Source organism: Papaver somniferum, chromosome 4, assembly GCF_003573695.1.
Source record: "Papaver somniferum cultivar HN1 chromosome 4, ASM357369v1, whole genome shotgun sequence".
In the NCBI taxonomy this organism is placed as follows: domain Eukaryota; kingdom Viridiplantae; phylum Streptophyta; class Magnoliopsida; order Ranunculales; family Papaveraceae; genus Papaver; species Papaver somniferum.
The window spans coordinates 42,095,665-42,115,398 of record NC_039361.1 but is presented as its reverse complement, the minus strand read 5'-3'; the positions used below and the strand labels follow the sequence as shown (position 1 = coordinate 42,115,398).

At 33.5% G+C, this 19,734-nt stretch overlaps 1 protein-coding gene and 1 pseudogene across 1 annotated transcript; one reads left to right on the top strand and one right to left on the bottom strand.

Moving 5' to 3' along the window:
* The first annotated feature begins 805 nt into the window (after window positions 1–805).
* Window positions 806–4,408, top strand: LOC113273782. Its single transcript, XM_026523392.1, has 5 exons — window positions 806–1,347; window positions 1,463–1,578; window positions 1,698–1,846; window positions 2,023–2,088; window positions 3,148–4,408. The coding sequence occupies exons 4-5, from the start codon at window positions 2,032–2,034 to the stop codon at window positions 4,072–4,074; spliced, it is 984 nt and encodes a 327-aa protein (XP_026379177.1). The 5' UTR covers window positions 806–1,347; window positions 1,463–1,578; window positions 1,698–1,846; window positions 2,023–2,031; the 3' UTR covers window positions 4,075–4,408.
* A 2,612-nt stretch (window positions 4,409–7,020) lies between these two features.
* On the bottom strand, window positions 7,021–8,106 carry LOC113272414 (annotated as a pseudogene).
* Between the last annotated feature and the right edge of the window lie 11,628 nt (window positions 8,107–19,734).

Genomic DNA, 19,734 nt, shown 5'->3' with positions numbered 1-19,734 from the left:
GAAAATATTTTGCTCGTGTATTTTTTAATCTAACTGCACCACCACTATCGATTATTTACGTATCTAATTGTGAATGCAGAAAGAATTTTCCTATCACTAATTAAGGTTATTTAATCAAAAGTGAGGATCCATGTACACTCTAATATAGACATTATCTCACATGATCTACGACACCTTTTTTTTGCGTGAAATTCAAATTATTTAAAGTTAATATTTTGATGATACATTCATCTTATAACAATCTACATAACTACTAAAATGAGCATAATCAGAAACATATAACACAACAATCTACTATTCTGAAGACATTAAAAATTAACAGTTAAAATTAAGATTGGTAAATAATAAAGTTTGGTATCTTGCATTGTACTCAATTTTGGTACAAATTCATAGCTTCATTGAGAAAAACATATCATCAAATTACTAATTTTAAATATATGGAAAAAAGAGCTCAAATCCTACGGGATAATACAAGAGAGACCATGTACACTCTTATATAAACACTATCAGTCACAATTAGTCTCACGCAATATTTTAAATCGGTCATAATTAATGAGTCAAGACTAATAACAGTGTTTGGGAGGAGAAGACAGATCCTTCCGTTAGGGGAGATAATCGTCATTTGTGGTCCAGCTTAACAGACTTAAGTATTGCCTGCACACGTACAAAGCGCATGCGTGCTGATGATAAAACAGTCACGTGATAAACACGCGAGCACTAGAGAGGGAATTAGAAAACTTGAAAAGCTTATCCGTCACTGCTTCTTTTGCTTATCCTGCACCTCAGATACTTCTGTGTCATTAAAAACGATGCATTTTTTTTTTGGTTTCTTCAGATTTCATTCATCTCCCTGTGAAGAAAAATAGAAGAAGCAATTGTGTCACTCAATTTCGAGTGACACTATCAAATCCAATTAGGCTATTCTCACCTGGTTACACTGGTCACTGGACGTATACTGTTGTTCCTAAACTTTTTGATTGTAGGGATGTTGGTGCAGGAACCTATGGCTTGGAAGGAGGATTACCTCACTTCTCAAATCATTGGTTATATAATTTACTTACTTAGATTCTTGTTGGTCTATGCAATTGTTTCCTTTGGATCAGTTGCCATGATTATCTACTCACAGACAGTGTGGACAAGTGGGTTATACACAAGGTGTTTGATAAATTGTCTCAACCAGTTTATACGTGATTTGGGAAAACTAAGATATGGGTATTGTTAGCTGGAGTAAGAGGTTAAGCGGAACGGTTATAATGTGATTGGAGGGCGCCCCAACACTAAGATGGCGGCCACTAACACTTATAAATAATAACAACTCTTGCCTCTCCCTCTCTTTTCTCCACAACAGTACGCTGACTCTGTCTCTCGATCTCTCTCAGTTTCTTGAAGTAATTCAATACTAGGACATCATATCATAGACATTTAAGAAAACCCATTTGCTAAAATTTGTTGATTTCAACAGTTAAAACAAGAACCCTTTTTTGGATATCAACAAGTGTTACAGTGTAAATCATTGAAGGAATTCAAGGAAGAAGAAGAAGGAGAATTATCTAAAAAGCTCTTACTGATTATCGTAAGGTATAATCATCTACTTTGTTCTATAACTTTTCTTGATGTTGATTTATTTCGATTATCATAAGTATTTGATCCCATAAGTATTCCTTCTCTTTCTATCAATATATTTTTTGGATATCAAGAAGTGTTACTGTGTAAACCATTAAAGGGGAAGGAAGAAGAAGAAGAAGAAGAAGAGAAGAAGAAGAAGAACAAGTACAAGAAGAACAAGAAGAAGAAGAAGTGAAGAGGAAGGAGAATTATCTTAAAGCTCTTGACTGGTTATCAAAAGGTATAATCATCTACTTTGTTCTATAACTTTTCTTGATGTTGATTTATTTCGATTATCATACGTATTTGATCCTATAAGTATTCTTTCTGTTTTAGTTCAATATATTTTCTTTCTGTTTTAGTTCTTTAAATCTCAACTTAGAACTCATTTTATTTTACTTGTTGTACTATATGTAGTTAATCCTAATGGTGAAATCAGACGAGGAGGCTAGCCCAAATAGCAAAGTTGAACAGCAACCCGAGGTAACGATGTTTCAATATTCTGTCAATACCGTATGTGTTTCTTACGCTTAAATATAAAACTACTTATTGTTTGTTTTTCAATTCGGTGATCAAAAGTTGAGAGTCAGACTAGAATAGTAGGTCATGTGAAATTATCGCTATGGAATCAAACTAGGTTCGGTCATACTGTGTCTTTGACTTGGATGTGAGCATAGAGAGGGGTCTTGGCAAACTAGAAAAATAGGAATGTATGATAATGTTATTGTGTTGAATATGGGGATGATTTTACTTTACTGATGAAAACTGGGAGGTGGTAACAGCAGTTTGAGGACATTCTGATGAAATTGGGTTAAATCCATTAGCACATTGACTGTTTTAGTAGCATTGAGAGCAAGTTTGCCAGTGAAAGACTTGTAATTCCCCAGTACCGTGCTGAAGCATTTACTCGGTTTTTTGTTTGGTTTAATTTAGGAAGATAGTTTATTTTGATATGCCATTAATTCAGTTGAATGCAAATATTAAATGTCTCGTATTTGCGGTTAGCATGTGGTTAGAACTGAAGATGGTTGCTTTCCTCAGTAACATTCTAGTTGTGTCCTTGATGATCTCCTGGAAGATTATAGTACTACCTGGCTTTCAAATTTTTGCCTCTTCATTGTTTGTTTATAATTTCTCTTGATTTTACTTGTAAATCGTGTTTTCTTTATTGAGACCGAATTAAACTTTCCTCAGTAACATTCTAGTTGTGTCCTTGATGATCTCCTGGAAGATTATAGTACTACCTGGCTTTCAAATTTTTGCCTCTTCATTGTTTGTTTATAATTTCTCTCGATTTTACTTGTAAATCGTGTTTTCTTTATTGAGACTGAATTAAACTTTCCTCAGAAACATTTTAGTTGTGTCCTTGATGATCTCCTGGAAGATTATAGGACTACCTGGCTTTCAAATTTTTGCCTCTTCATTGTTTGTTTATAGTTTCTCTGGAGTTTACTTACAAATCCTGTTTTCTTTGTTGAGACCAATTTTTAGTTTAGAGATGTACTTGTGAAACTGAATGAATGAATTTATATGTGAATTCAGTCTATGAACGCAATCATTTTGGAAATGCTGAAGCAATTGCGAGCTTCAATTAAGTCTGAAGTGACTGCAATTGTTAATAGTGAAATGAGAATTCAGAGGCAGCAGATGAGTGATTCTCTTCTCGAGTCACTTCCAACTACTGTGAAGTTTAAGGGGGCAGTCAAGAGTGAGGTGGAAAAAATGCTCGCAAGTGAAAGGGAACAGCAAAAAAAGCAAATTTGCGACTCTCTCCTCGTGTCACTACCAAATTTGGAGAACTTCAAGGGGGTAGTCAAGAGTGAGGTGGAAACAGTAATTGCTGACGAAAGGGAACGAATGAAGCAGCAACTATACGATTCTGTCCTCGAGTCACTGCCATCTACAGAAAAGTTCAAGGAGGTAATTACAACAGCAGTGGTAACCGTACTCAGTGGTGAAAGGGAAGGGCAGAAAGAGCAAATAAAAGACTCAGTCCTTGCATCATTACCAGCCACAAAGATACTGAAGCTGATGATTAAGAATCAAGTGAATGCTGCATTAAACAACCTGCAACCTACTGGACAAGCTGGCACACATGCCAACCAAAACCACGATGAAGCTGAAATGTTCAGCAGTAAAATAGCAGAGAAGTCAAATGTCGAGAAGGCTGAGAGTAAACTACAGCGAAAAATAGCAGAGACAATGAACGTTCCAGTGTTTATGTCCTTATTAGTGGGGTTCACCACGATTGTGTCTCAGCAGCCCTTGCAGACACATAAAGAGCTTCAGCTTTTGATTGCTCTCATGGTAGTCATCGTCTTTGGTACACTGCTGTACCTTTACTCCGTTTGGTCGAAATTAGCTACCTTAAAGAGCAGGGTTACCTCTTTAGGAGAAAAGCGACGAATTTTGAATAATGAATCAGTAGCCCTTGTTCAAGGAATTTTGGCTCCAGAGGTTTGCAGTTAAAAAGTGAGAAACAGCAGTCGTTTATCGATGAGATGGAGCAAGGTTCAACGCTCACTCAAAAGACTTGGGAGGAGTATCGCTGGATAGTGATTGGATTAGGTATATTCACAGTATTATTTTCATGTTTGGTTGGTTACCTCTCTTACACCAACTGGGTGGACATTATGAAGGCTGTAGCAACACATGAACCTAAGATTCAACTGTTTGACTCTTGAAGAGCTCAAAACCAATGAAGTCAGCTTTGTATAATCCACAATTGGCTCGTGTAAAATTTCAATTCTGTCTATCTATTTTTTTTTCTTCTAAGTTCCTGCCACTGGGCATGTTTGTGAATCTGTGAGACTATATAGTTTTGGAAGTTCCTGTAACTGAACATATTTGTTTAATTTTTCAAGTTCCTATAACTGAACATATCAGAAGGAAATAGATCGACTCTGGCAAAATCCTGTCTTTCGAGTTCCACTATGTCTTTCTCTACTAGAATCCCCTGCCTCTGTAGCAAAACGCTTATACAGCAGAAATTTGTGCAACTTTCTTTGTTTGGCCAAAAAGGTAGGTGGAAGTAGTTATTGGGAGCTATTATGTTCACCCATAGCTTTCGTCTCGTGAATGAAATCTGTTCTTGCATCCAATGAAGACTTCATGAGTTGTTCTCCCTCTCCTGATCATTTTTCAGTCAAATATATTTACAAACAATTGCTCAATTCATCTCCAGTGGAATACTCTCAAAATCAGTTTCTCATGCGGGTACTCTCTTACATTCAGATTCTCGCTATACATGTACAATCTCCAACCAAGGACTCCCCATACCTGAGCCCCTGACAGATGTTACCTGTGCAAAGAAGACGCAGAAATCCGGCAACACTGAATGATGCATTATATATAGGATATCTTACTTTATTTGTCAAGCGCTTAAGATCCATCCTCTCATTTCAGTTCCTTTCACTTGCTTCATGTTGGTCGGTAAGGAGCCAAGGACTTTGTAAGCATCCTAGCGGCAGTTTGTTGTTCAATCTAGAGAGAATGCAACCAAAGAGCTTTTGCAGGTTCCAGGTACTCGCATGCTTATCTCAGGCGTAACACATTCAACCCATTTATGGGTTGCTGCGGGAACAAAGATAAGCAGTCTGACATACTGCCTCTTTTGTGTACAGCAATTATATAGGTGATCGCACCAAATTTGGCAGGGATTGATTTTTCCCCCTTTGCCCTTGCTCGTATACTGTATTACCAAATTTGTATATATATATATATATATATATATATATATATATATATATATATATATATATGTGTGCATCTATGGGCTTAGAAGCAGGAAGTGAGCTTGTGTGCTTGAGAAATTGAGTGTAATTTGCTTAGTGTACGTCCAAACGTTAAACATGGGCGGCAAAATGGAATCCAAATTTATTCACACTCCTTTAAAAAATGTATATTTATATTTTTCCTGATTGGTTGATTATTTAACTGATAACCTCATTACTCTATATGTTTAGAATCTCGACCCTCGTTACATAATTTCTTAAATTAAATTAATGATGAAGATTGAAATGTTAAATGCATCCTCGTTAAGGAATGTGCACAAATCCGGACTCGGAAAAATGGACCCAATCATCTGAGATGGCATTTCAGATGGAGATTATGAACCAAAATAGAAATTTCCGCATACGGTAAGAAACTTTAGTTGAAGGTGCGTATCTGGAGTGACGTGACAGATTCTAAATTCAGATGTTAAATCAAAATCCAAAATACAGTAAAAACTCCATATATTAATAAAAAATCATAGTCTCAAATTGGGCCAGTTATAAATAGTAATAACCTCCACATTTTAATATTAATAGATATTTTTAGTCCCACTACAAGGAATTTACCTCCATATATTAAGAAGCCTATTATTGGGGCGTCACATTCCAATAGAGGGGTTTCACTTGGATTCTTAATGACTAAAAAGTTAGCTATGGGATATCTTGATGCAATAACAAATGTCTATGTTACCCTCCATCTAAAATAAAAACCTAATTTCTAATTCAAAAATCTAATGCTTTTCATCTTCAAAAACCTACGATTAGGTATTCTTAATTTCTAACCATAAACTTATTCTCTGAAGCTGTTATGGTTAGGAAACTAAGAATCCTAACCGTAAATTAAAAAAATATATTATAAGTGTTATTACGGTTAGGTTTCTAACCATAAACCTATTTATGGTTGGGTTCGACTCTCATAAAACCTAACCGTAAAATATCCTGAATTATAATTCTTTCAGAAAATTTAGATTTATGGTTGGGGATTTTTTTTAAGTAACCGTAGAAATATTTACGTCTGAATTTTTTTTTGTAAGTTAAAATGCACTAAAAAGAACTAACTTAGGGAGTTAATAACCCTTACATCACAATGAGTAGAGCCATCTAGTACCGGGCCTATGTCAGAGACCCCGGCATTAGATTTATCTACTTCTAAAAAGCATAAAGAATACAGGAAGGAGGGTTTATACTCCGGTCAATAGCAGTTCTGTAGCTCTTAGCCTCTTTAGCTAGTGTATCAGCTACATTGTTTGCTGTTCTAGGAATAAAATACCTTTAAAGTTTTTACAAAAGGAAAATTCATGCCGAACTTCATCCGTAATAGTTTGGTTCTACTAGATAATTTGAGATGGCTCTCCATTCAGATAATCAAAAAGATTCTTACGGTCTCCCTCCACACTAAAGTCTGACAGATTCATTGTTCTTGCCCATTTTGATGCCCGGAGAAATCCTAGAGCTTCCACTTCTTCTAATACATTTACTGAGATTGGTCCTGCTCTTCCTTGCTTGAAATCACCCGTGTCTCCTCATTTATGGCTGGATTATTTTCTTCTTTTTTTTGATTTACGGTTGGATTTTCGGTGCATTAACATGTGTATTATTCACGTGAATTTAGTTAACAGAAAATACTATATTGTAATAAAATCTAGAAATATGGAAAGGAATTAGTCTTGTGGAGATAAGTATGCCGATGGTTATTAGTTATTATGACTGAATAAAACTCTCCCACAGAATCATCCCCTCCATAACAACACTCGGATACTTCCAAGTAATCGCAGATCCCGTCTCAACCTGAGTCCAAGATATCTTAATTAGCACGGTCACCTTTGCAAACGCCACGCTTCGTACGTGACAAATTTATAAATCACACCTTTCCCTTCCTCATCCCCAGCATACCAATTCTGCACGTATCTAATCTCTGCATCCTTTTCAGCGTAAAGCTCCACCACAGCAGCATGAAGCTGATTAGAATCATAAGCTGGAGCCCTACACCCTTCCAAGTATTCTACCTTGCTCCCTTCCTCTGCAATTATGATAGTTCTCTCAAATTGCCCCGTCTCCGTAGCATTTTTCCGAAAATAAGTCGAAATTGGCATCGGGGAAACAGTATTCTCCGGGATATAATCACTCGCATAGAGACTGAAACAATGACGACTCTTGAGGGTCGTTATTTTTTTAAAAATTTTATACAAATTTGGGTAGATTTATTTTTTTTGCAAACATAAAATTCGGAAAAAAAATTGATTTTGATTTTAAAATTTTGCACTAATTAAGTGAGATTACCACTAATTATTTAAGGGGTAGATTAGGCATATAAAGAAGGGAATTGTCTTATTTGAGAGTTATTTTATTCCTCCCATTAACTTAACTCTTAATTTAATCCTTTTTATAATCAAATTCCTATCCCAAAGGTTCATCATTTGCACACAACTTTATTCCCAAGGTATGATTCACTACTGTTTTGGTTGATTAAGATAATTGTTGTTAGCTTTTCTCTTTAATGTCAATGAATTCATGGTGCCTCACGCCTAAGTTTTATGCCATTTATGCAGTCAAAAGATACTGATCAAATATTGTATTTGATCAGTTTAGTTTCTCTTTGATTCTTTTCATCAATATTTTTTTTTTGTCCCAAGTTTGTTTTTTCATTTGCAGTCAAAGATACTAATCAAATATGATTGTTATCTATTCGTTTTCATTCTTATGTTAGGTTTTTTTGATACCATACCATTTAATTTCTATTTTTTTCACACAATGTTTTTTTCCTCTGGGTAGGGAATTGTCCAATTAGACTATCACTTCTTCATGCCAAAATCATAGGATTTACATGGAGTGAAAATAGATGATGAAGAAAACGAATGTTTCATAACTGTTCATACTCTTAGTTGGATCATTGTTGTTAGCTTTTCTCTTGAATTTTTTGTTTAACATCAATGGATTCATGGTGCCTCACGCAATTTTTATGTCATTCATGCAGTGAAAATGTATTGATCAAATATATTTATATCTATATTATAAGGGAAAATGGTGGTTTTCCATATGGACGGTTATCTACATTTGGGACACATAAAGGACGGTATAGATTTAAGTTTTTCAATCTACATTTTTAGCATATAAAGAAGGGTTGAGATTGAGCCCCAGATTTAAGATTTTCAGTCTACATTTTTAGCATACAAAGAATGATCTAGATTGTGCCACATATTTAATAAGTTTTTTAGTTTCCTCTCCACCCTCTCAATATCATTTATTTGGTAGTTACTTTTCCCATTTAATGTGAAACAATTTCTCTTATTCTAAACTAAATTCTCTTTTAATTTAATCCCTTTGATAATCAAAATGTACATTTTAGCATATAAAGAATGGTGGTGCCTCATGCATGGTCAAAATTATTAAATATTTTTTTAACTGTATTGCTACTTCTGCTGGAGAGTTTCAGCCTCTTATTTGAACTATGTCATGCACATGTTGGTATCAAATGGACTGGGATTCCTGATTAATATTTTTTTTTATATCATGTGAACCTTGAAATTACATCTCTTCAAGGTTCGAAATTAAATTCAATTCCCTTATTCTATTCTAAATTAAATTCTCTTATTCCATTTCTCTTATTCTAAATTAAATTCCCTTTTAACTTAATCCCTTTCATAATCAAAATGTACATTTTCAGCATATAAAGAATGGTGGTGCCTCATGCCTAATTTTTTTGGTCATATATGCAATTTGATATCTTTTTGTTTCTATTCATTAATGTTGTATTTTGTGATCTGGATTTTGTTTCTTCGTTTGCTGTTAAAAGATATTCAAATATGATTGTTCTCTATTCATTTTTACTCTTATATTAGGTTTCTTAATACCCATATCATTTAATCTTTTATTTTTTTATGTTGTCCAATTTAACTTTGACTTCTTTGGCCACCAAAATCAAGAAGATTTTCATGGAGTGAAAATAATTAACGAAGAAAGCTCTGGTTCCATTGTTATTGCCCTTAGAATTATTAAAGATTTTTTTAACTGTATTGCCACTTCTGCTAGAGAGTTTCAGCCTCTTATTTGGACTATGTCATGCACATGTTGGTATCAAATGGATTGGGACCCCTGATTAATATTTTTTTTATATTATGTGAACCTTGAAATTACATCTCATGTGTGGACTCTGACAATAAGCGAAAGTTTTAATGACACGAAATCCGAAGGGAAGACGTTTTTAAGATCCATACTTTCCCACCCTAGATTCTAAGACTCCAAGAGGATGTGATTGGTTTTGAATTATATTCGATGAAACAAACTGCATTAAAACATGAAGAACTATTGATTGACCAGCTTATGCCTACTGAGACCCGTATGAGGATTTGATTGGCACATCCTTCATGTAGGATTTTAAAATAGAATGATCACAAAGCACCCTCTCATGTGTTACTTCACAATCTTTGGTTGAAATATGATGGCATCAATCGTATTTTCACGTATCTCGTGCAAAATATATGATTAATGAGAGTTTACTGAAAATTTTCATACACTAAGAGCATAAAAGAGGACCAAAATATACCTTGGAAATACATTACCTCCCTCCTAGGTTGACCGCCGACGGAATAGGAATTTAAAAAGGCTACCATAATTGGAACACGTTTTAGGTTTAACAGTCAAAAAAATCTAACATACTGCACTAAGTTTTCTTCGAAGGTTACACTGATAAACCCGAATGGAAAAACTGATAGAATTATTCAAGCAATGACAAAGGGAGCCTAAAATCGAATGACGGGAAAAGATGAGCAACCACGAGATTTTTTTACTGGGAGACACGAATGTAGTTGAGTTTTATGGTTTAACGTATACGAATTGGCTCTCTAACCGAATTAATAATATTGTTGGAGATTCACTTTAATTATAAGTAGGAATACTAAAAAAATTACAGTAAATCGAAATAATTGAACTGCATTCACAAACATCATCGAATGATTGCGATGGGTAGAAAAACGGTAAGTGATAATTTGGCGGTATAACAATAGGACTATCACATTCTACAACTTCAGAAACATAAAAACAATGACGGAAAAAGATTTCATTGCCAATTCCATTTATGGTAGATCGACCGTCAGGTCCATCATACTAACAACTAATGATATATATATAAAATAATATACATGATACAATGTTATAGTATTGCGAAATCGTCACAATAACGATGTCTTATTCCATTTTGAACTCCAAAGGAGTATGATCTACAATTATATAACTAATCGAAAAAGTGAAGCAAACATTCCGAACCAAAGCCCGTGCCGTTACGGTACGGGTCATATCCTAGTCTATATTATAAGGGACAATGGTGTTTTTACTAATGGACGGAGATCCACAATTTGGACACATAAAGGATGGCCCAGATTGAGATACATATTTTAGTTATTCAACTACATTTCTGGCATATAAAGAATGGTCCAGATTAAGCTAAATATTTAAGATTTTCAATCCACATTTTAGGTATATAAAGAATGGTCCGGATTAATTCACATATTAATTAATTTTGCCTAAGATAATGAATTAATTCACATATTAATTCACACATTTTAGGTATATAAAGTACGGCCCAGATTGAGGCACATATTGAAGTTACTGAGTTACATTTCTAGGATATAAAAAATGGTCCAGATTGGGCTACATATTTAAAATTTTCAATCTATATTTTAGACATATAAAGAAGGGTCCAGATTAATTCACATAATATTAATTTTGTCTAAAATAATGAATTTAAATTGATTGCCCATTGATTTAATATCATTTATTTGGGAGTTATTCCTTCCATTTAGGGATATAAAGAAGGGAATTGTCCATTTATTTGGGAGTTACTTTTGTTCTTCCCATTAACCTAATTCTTAATTTAATCCTTTTTATATTCCAATTCCTTTTCCAAAGGTTCATCCTTTGCACAACTTTATTCCCAAGGTATGATTCACTATTGTTTTGGTTGATTAAGATAATTGTTGTTATCTTTTCTCTTTAATTTTTTGTTTAACGTCAATGAATTCATTATGTCATTTATGCACTCAAAAGTTATTGATCAAATATTGTATTTGATCAGTTTAGTTTTTCTTTAATTCTTTTCATCAATATTTTTTATCCCAGTTTTTTTTTTCATTTGCAGTCAAAAGATACTAATCAAATATGATTGCTATCTATTCGCTTTCATTCTTATGTTATGTGTTTTTTAATACCATACCATTTAATTTCTATTTTTTTACACATTTTTTTTGCTCTGGGCAGGGAATTATCCAATTAGAGCTTTGACTTCTTCAGGCCAACATCATAGGATTTACATAGAGTGAAAATAAATGGCGAAGAAAACGACTGTTTCATTGTTATATCCTTAACTTGGGTCGGTAAATATCATTTCTTAACTGTTCATACTCTTAGTTGGATCATTGTTGTTAGCTTTTCTCTTTAATTTTTTGTTTAACATCAATGGACTCATGGTGCCTCACGCCTAATTTTTATATATGTCATTTATGCAGTCAAAAGATACTGATCAAATATTATATTTGATCAGTTTAATTGCTCTTTGATTCTTTTCATTAATATTGTATTTTGTTATTTCAATTTTGTTTTTCATTTGCAGTCAAAAGATATTGATCAAATATGATTGCTATCTATTCATTTTCATTCTTATGTTATGCTTTTTTTAATACCACACCATTTGACCAGTTTAATTTCTCTTTGATTCTTTTCATTAATATTGTATTTGTTATCTCAATTTTGTTTTTCCATCTGCAGTCAAAAGATATTGATCAAATATGATTGCTATCTATTCATTTTCATTCTTATGTTAGTTTTTTTTAATACCATATCATTTGATTTCTATTTTTTTTTTACACAACTTTTATTTTTCTCTGGATAGGGAATTTTCCAATTAGACTTTGATTTCTTCAGGCCAAAATCATAGGAAAAAAGAAACGGTTTGATAGTAAATGAAGATTAAATAAATAGTTAAGTTAACGGGCGTTTAATTTAGAATAAAAGTAACGGTTTGACATTAAATGAGAGGAATAACTCCCAAATAAATTCTCATTAAAAATCTAGCTCATTGTCTTAGGTAAAATCAATATGAGAATTAATCTGGACCCTTCTTTATACTCCTAAAATGTAGATTGAAAATCTACATGCCAATTATACATTGATACGAGCACACAGTCAATATTCATTTTTGAAAACAATTAGCAATTCCAATACTTAATGCAGATATAAATACGAAAGAAGAGTTCCAAGATCAGATTCAAATTTTTGAATTTGGAAAAAAATTGCACTGATTTTTTTAGCACAAAACGAAAATCTATTTAAATGATGACTGAACTGTATTTTTAATTTGGAATGTTGTCGACAAGTTAATTTTATTAAACTAGGAATTTCTAGGAGTTCCCGCTTGGGATTTTAGTTTGTTGGTATTATTTGCAACAACTGTGAATAGATGGTTATATCAATTACCATAAATGAAACTGGGTGGAGTTCCAGTGTACACGCTTAACCACCAAAATAATTACTCTCTGTTGTGTATATATATATATCAATGTACATCAATATATGGACATCCTAATCACCATTTAATAAGAAACTGCTCCCGCTGATGTTAATAATATCGATCAAATCTTCGAATTCAATTTAAGAAAGATTGTTATTCCCCGAAATTTCACATGCTCGGCGCATCGTATTTTCCCAAGGAAAAAAAAATACAACCAACATAAGAAAAACCCATAGCCCGTGCCATTACGACACGGGTCATATCCTAGTATATTATAAAGGATAATGGTTTTTTTTTTTATTTGGACAGAGATGTACAGTTTGGGTACATAAAGGACGGTCCAGATTGAGGCACATATCTAAGTTATTCAGTTACATTTCTGACATATAAAGAATGGTCCAGATTGAGCTACAAATTAATTCACATATTGCTTTTACTTAAGACAATGAATTAGATTTTTAATGTGCATATATTTGGGAATTATTCCTCTTATTTAATGTCAAACCGTTATTTTTATTCCTCCCATTAAAAATATACATGCCAATTTTTATGTGATTCATGCAGTCAAAATGTATTGATCAAATATCTATATTATAAAGGACAATGATTTTTTTTTATTTGGACGGAGATTGATAGACACATTTATGTGTCTAATATAGCCCAATTGTATATTGTGTTAGTACCCATTTTTGTACTTATTATGGCTTTTTATGTCCCTGTAGGTATTTCTGGAGAAATAAGCTTTTGCGGTGAAATTGGCTAAAAAAGTGGTTTTTGCGCTCGTGGGAGAAAATTACTATACGGACTCTCACTTTGGATAAGGGGTAACCTAATTACTAAGGGGTGACCCATTTCCAGGCATCTGCTAAAGGGAGACCGGGACTGGATAGGGGAAGGTCACATTTCTTCACGTTTTCAAAAATGCATTTTTGGCGAGAAAATGCATGCAGCGAGGAGCAGATTTGGACATCGAATTTCTACGTGATTTTAGGAGATTCAATGGATGTATTTGGTACGTATGGACTCTACAAGACTCAACAGGTCTGTTACAATCGATTGGACCCAACCAATTGGGCTGGAATGGCCGAGAGAGGGTTTCAAAGTCTCAACAGAGAGACGTGTTCTGTTTCAAGTTTAGAAGATTTTTGAGAGATTTCTGGAGGACTTTGACGCCAGGATATGGATGTGCCTGGTCCTGTTCAAGTATTAGTTGGAGTTTGGAGAGTTTAGATAACTCAGAAGAGGTCAGAAGACGCGTACAGGGAGGATTGAAGAGAGATATTCTCTTAACTGCACGGAGAAGAAATCTTGAATTTATACGAGATATTTGGGGTCTGTGGGATATATAAGAGTGGTTTCAAGTCATAAAAAGGGTTGGAAAACCTTAGGAGAGAGTTTAGAGTCGAGGAGAGCCGAGGAGAAGCGATTACAGAGAGTTACAGTGCTGCTGCTGCTGCTGTTCGAGGAGGAAGAAGAAGAGGAAGAACATACCTGCTAAGGCAGTCGTTCTTCAACAGTCTTAAAACAGAAACGAGTGTCGTTGTTTTACAGCAACAGAAAACTATCGTTTAATTTTCAGCACTTACCCCTTTGTAACAGTGACGCTGTAACACTTCTGCAGCGTTGCTAATTCCTGTTTCATCTTATATACATCAATAAAAACACCTATTTTAGCCATGAATTTATCTTGTGAGTGTGTTTTTGGGATGAGGAGCTAAACCCATTAGCCGAGACGACGGAGGAAGCCATTGATCCATATTGATTGGTATAATTCTAATTTTATTATTTATTGCAATATTATTATTTGATTATTTGCATGGAATTGAATTTGAAATATTAGTTTTTATTGAATAGTTGTGAATTATTTTGATGAAGCATGCTGGGTTTTAAAAACTTTTGATGTTTTATACTTTGTGATTACAATTATTACTTCAAAAATATATTTGAGGCAAATATTAGAGTTATTTTTAAAGATAGAATTGCATGAATATTATTTAGAGTTTAATATTTATTTGGTCAATGGTGGAATCCTAGTCTTGGTATTTTTCTTCAAAACTTTGAATTATTTTATTTAGTTGCCTGTTTAATTTAAATCTATAAAAATTGTTTTCTTCACAAGTCTGAAAAGAACCTGTTTACCACTACAACTACAATCACTATTTAAAAACCATCAGAGATGTACAGTTTGGACACATAAAGTATAATCTATTTAAATGATGACTGAACTGCATTTTTAATTTGGAATGCAGTCGACAAGTTAATCTTATCAAACTAGGAATTTCTACGAGTTCCCGCTTGGACTTTAGGTTTTCAAGTTTGTTGGTATTATTTACAACAACTGTGAATGGGTGGTTATATCAATTACCACAAATGAAACTGGGTGGAGTTCCAGTGTACACGCTTACATCGGATATTTTAACCACCAAAAAAATTACTGTATGTTGTATATATATATCAATATGCATAAATATATGGACATCCTAATCACCATTTAACAAGAAACTGCTCTCGATGATGTTAATAATATCGACCAAAGCTTCGAATTCTGCTTAAGAAAGATTATCATTTACCAAATTTCACACGCTCAGCTCATGGTATTTTCCCAAGAAAAAAAATCAACAGCAAAACAACTTATTTCCCCGTGTCGTAACATATCCTAGTATATATTATAAGGGACAATGGTGTTTTCACCAATGAATGGTGATCTACATTTTGGACACATAAAGGACGGTCCATATTCAACCATTAATATATGTTTTACTCTTCTCTCCAGATTTTCCTGTTCAACGGTAATTTATAATTTGGGCACATAAAGAACGGCCTAGATCGATCTGAATATTCTCACACTCTAATGATAATCACCCAAATTTCTTTCCACATATTACTCCTCGCATTAAGACTCAAAACGGTTTCCGTTTGCCAAGCCATCAATGAGAATTACTCCGTGCAAAAAAGGAAAACGCATGGAAAACCCTTTGCCTAGCCACTTAAATCACGGCGGTGAATGTAGGGAAAAAGGTAAACTGAAAAAGGATCTCCTCATTCTCACTATGGTATATATTCTCTATTTGTTTGTGCAGCTCTCTACATTCTTATTTGTGAATTCTTAAAGCTATAAATTAAAATTTGTTGTTTTCAAACAATTTTTTGGTGCCGACTGTCAAAGGTAAGCTTTTCTTTTCTCAATTCAAATTTTTTATGCTTTTCAATCTCGGTGTGCCCGTCCTTTGAAATCATAGTTATTTTGTTTGTTATCTAAACTAATTTCATTGTTATTCTGTTGTTTTTGTTTTTTGATCTAATATGTATTCACATTTTTATCTCATATTAATTCATCAATATTTTTATTTAGATTGATTGGGTTAACTTGGTTGGACCATTGCAACAGGATTGATGATAGATTGATGGGAAATATTTGAAACACTTAATTTCCAAACGGAAAATTACGGTACAACTTCTTTCTGCTCTGCTAAAATTTGTATCTTGGTTGTTGGATTTCTTTGACTCACCTTAGTAAATCGTTGGCGCCTGTAAATAGTTATTGGCTATTGCAACAAGTCTCTCTTGCACCAGTTTACTCACATTTCTCTGTTTTTCTTACCCTCTCTTCAAAAACTCTCCCCTCCTGTATTGTTAAATTCTTTGACAAAATGGAAACTCCATAAAATCTAATGAAGCTAATATGACAAGTAGTTCGTAAAGGGTTAGTATATGAAGATGAAATAAGGTTTCCTGTGGTGATCCAATTAGGGATTTAGTTGGTTCAAAGCAGCTAATTTTGACTTTCCATCTCCTCTACCCACCAATTAACTCACACATTGAGTAAGCTCCATGTTAGTTTCAATTCTAGGATGTACAGAATTTATTAATATCTAGATTTCTTTGCAGGATACAATCTAAAAAATAAATAATAGTCCATGGACACGTATTAGGCTTATGTTGATGCATTCTCTGATGAAGCAGTGCATCAAAGTTATATCGCAGTGCATGAATCTTTCATATGCAATTAGGCATCTCCCATTGACATCTGAAAATGTAATATGTATGACCCTGACGAGTTTTTTCTATTTTAGCATGGAGCGATCTCATGTTCATTACATGGAGCTTAAAATGTAGTTTATAGAAATCGCAGGCTTAAAACGTGGTTTGTAGAAATCGCTGTGAATCTGTGAATTATCCATCACAACAATTTCCATGTTTATATTTATCTCCCTTCCCCGTATGCCTCTCCATCTAACCGTAGTACAAAGTGTACAAGAATGAATATGGATTTTCTCTTTAACATCACTGCATCAGGTTTTTTTTTTTGGTACACCTATTTTTATTTGTTTAATCGGTAAAATTGTTATCATGGTAGATATCTCTTCTCATCATTTTTCTAAACAAACAAGTGATGGTCATGCGTTGTGTGGTATGACTTTATATGTTCTCTATGGGTTGGCAACGTCAGTTGTCCTATGTTTTCCAGATCCTTGGTGACGAATTACGCCAAGAAAATTAGCATTTTCTCTTTTACTTTTTTTTTTTATTATTTTTTGTTAGTTTAAGATTGGGAGCTTTTCTTAAAATCTCAAGTTTTTGTTGTTGTTGTTTTGTCGAAATCCCAAGTTGTATTAGTAAAGAAGATGGTAAATGCAGTATGTTTTGTTTATGAACTAAAGTTTTTTCTCAAATTTATGAACTGGTGTAACACTGAGCTAATTATCAAAAGATAAACTATGAATCTTTGGTGACGGATTAATTCGTCAATGATCCACGAAGTTTAGTATGAATAGTTCATTTTGGAAAATGTAGTTCCGTAATCTTGCCTCAAAAGATACAGTCATTCTTAATACAATCATTCTCAAAAGATACAGTCATTCTTTAACTGCCCCTGAAAATCACCTTCTCACATGAAGGCGGGTCCCGTCTGTTTGGGATCAGCAGAGGGTCACTTTTTGGCATTATTATTTAAGCAGATGAGAGGGGGCTGTTTTTAACTGGTTTTTTGGGCGGTTTGTGAGGAATTTTTGTAGGAGATATTTTCAGCCATGAGGTTATGCCTAGACTGTAGAGTTTCATCTATAGATTGTGAACTCTCAGAAATTACCTCGAAGGATGCGCCTGTGCCCAGACAAGCGACAGAGTTTGTCCGTAGGACCATGACCATGAAGTGATGCAAGGATATGAATCAATGAACCTTGATTCAATGTTGTGCAGACAAATCTAAGTTTTGCTACTCTATTGAACCACAATGAAAGCACAAAGCAGACGATTTTTTTTTAAGCATAAGCAGAAGTTGTTGAATATACCGTAATACAAATACAGGGATAATAAAAATGAAGAACCAGAGTCAATCCACACAAGTTAGGTGGAGATAATAATTTATTTATCCAAAGATCAATTTTTGATGCACTGTTGATATCAAAGTGGCTGATTTTACATCTTCTACGGTAGCTTTTAGCGGAGGTCTCCAAAAATTAAATGCTAACCGAAAAACGGGTTACCAAACTACATAGGTTACTACGTACATGTAAAGATTAGTCCACTTATATGTACATGTATAAACCTACAACCAGTATATTTTGGGAGTCATTGGATAAGTATGGTTGTAGGTACATGTATAACTCTTCATCCAGTGTAAGACGAAGAATGAGTTTGTTACAAAATTTGTACCTTCAGAACATCGGTTTAAACAGAAAATTATTATTGCAAAACTTAGATTCATCTAAACATTAATAGGAAAGATTCTTAATATGTTAATAAGCTAATATTCAAAGGTAGAAAGTAAGACCAAAGCCCGTGACGTAATACCCTAGTCTATAATACAAATCAGAAGGGGTTTTTGAGCATTGGACGGTCAAATAACATTTTGAGAGACAAACACTGTATCCAACCATTCCGGTATCATCCTAATCAAAGACATCCGACGAATATAATTATTGTAACCTCTTTTCATTGAATTCCTTCGTAACTAGAATCATAAAAGAAAAATTTAATGAAAAAAGTTAATTATGACCACTATCTTTGCAGTTACAAACATGTATAGTTGATATTATTATTTTCAAAAAACTAACCATCTCTTATCAGTTTGGAAATCTATAAGAAAAAAGAAAACATTAAAACCTTTGTCAACATAAAAAAATAAAATAATTCATTATCTATTTAGGAACCGATTAAATATGATCAAGTGTCATCAACAGAAATTTGGAACAACATTATGCACATATATTAATTCAAATAAAGTCGAATGTTAAACAACGGTGTAAACTAATCATAATTTTGATATACGTTAGTCTCATGCAACACGAGTTATTTGTAAGTAATAATATTTTATATTCATTTTGACTCATATCTTTTTAAAATCGAATTAGTCCATCGTCACCAACCTACAAAGAACAAATAACATTAGAATATTTACGATTACAACATGCAAAACCCTTATTTCATTATCTTAAAAATATTGTCCTTCATCATCCTATAAAGAACAATGAATATCATGTTAAAAAAAAAAGAAAAAAAAAGTGAGAGAGAGAGAACATTTTTATTCAGCTCATTTTTTATTTTTTTCGAAGGTCGAAATAAATACATACACACATGTATATCTATCCAGATAATGAATCACTAACTCGCAAGCTCGCATCCTTTGTAACCTTGCAAATGGGAAAACTCTCTAGCTTGGAAACGCATTCCTTTTCAAAGCTACACTGACACTGAAATCTCAACATTTTAATAAACTTCCCTGACTTTTGGGATGATTTCATTTTTCTTTTGCATCTACTATTTTTTTTTTTAATCTTCTTGATCCCGATTGTGATCTTTTTCTCCATAACAACACGATTGAGCATCATCATCTAAAACTTTAATTACTGATCT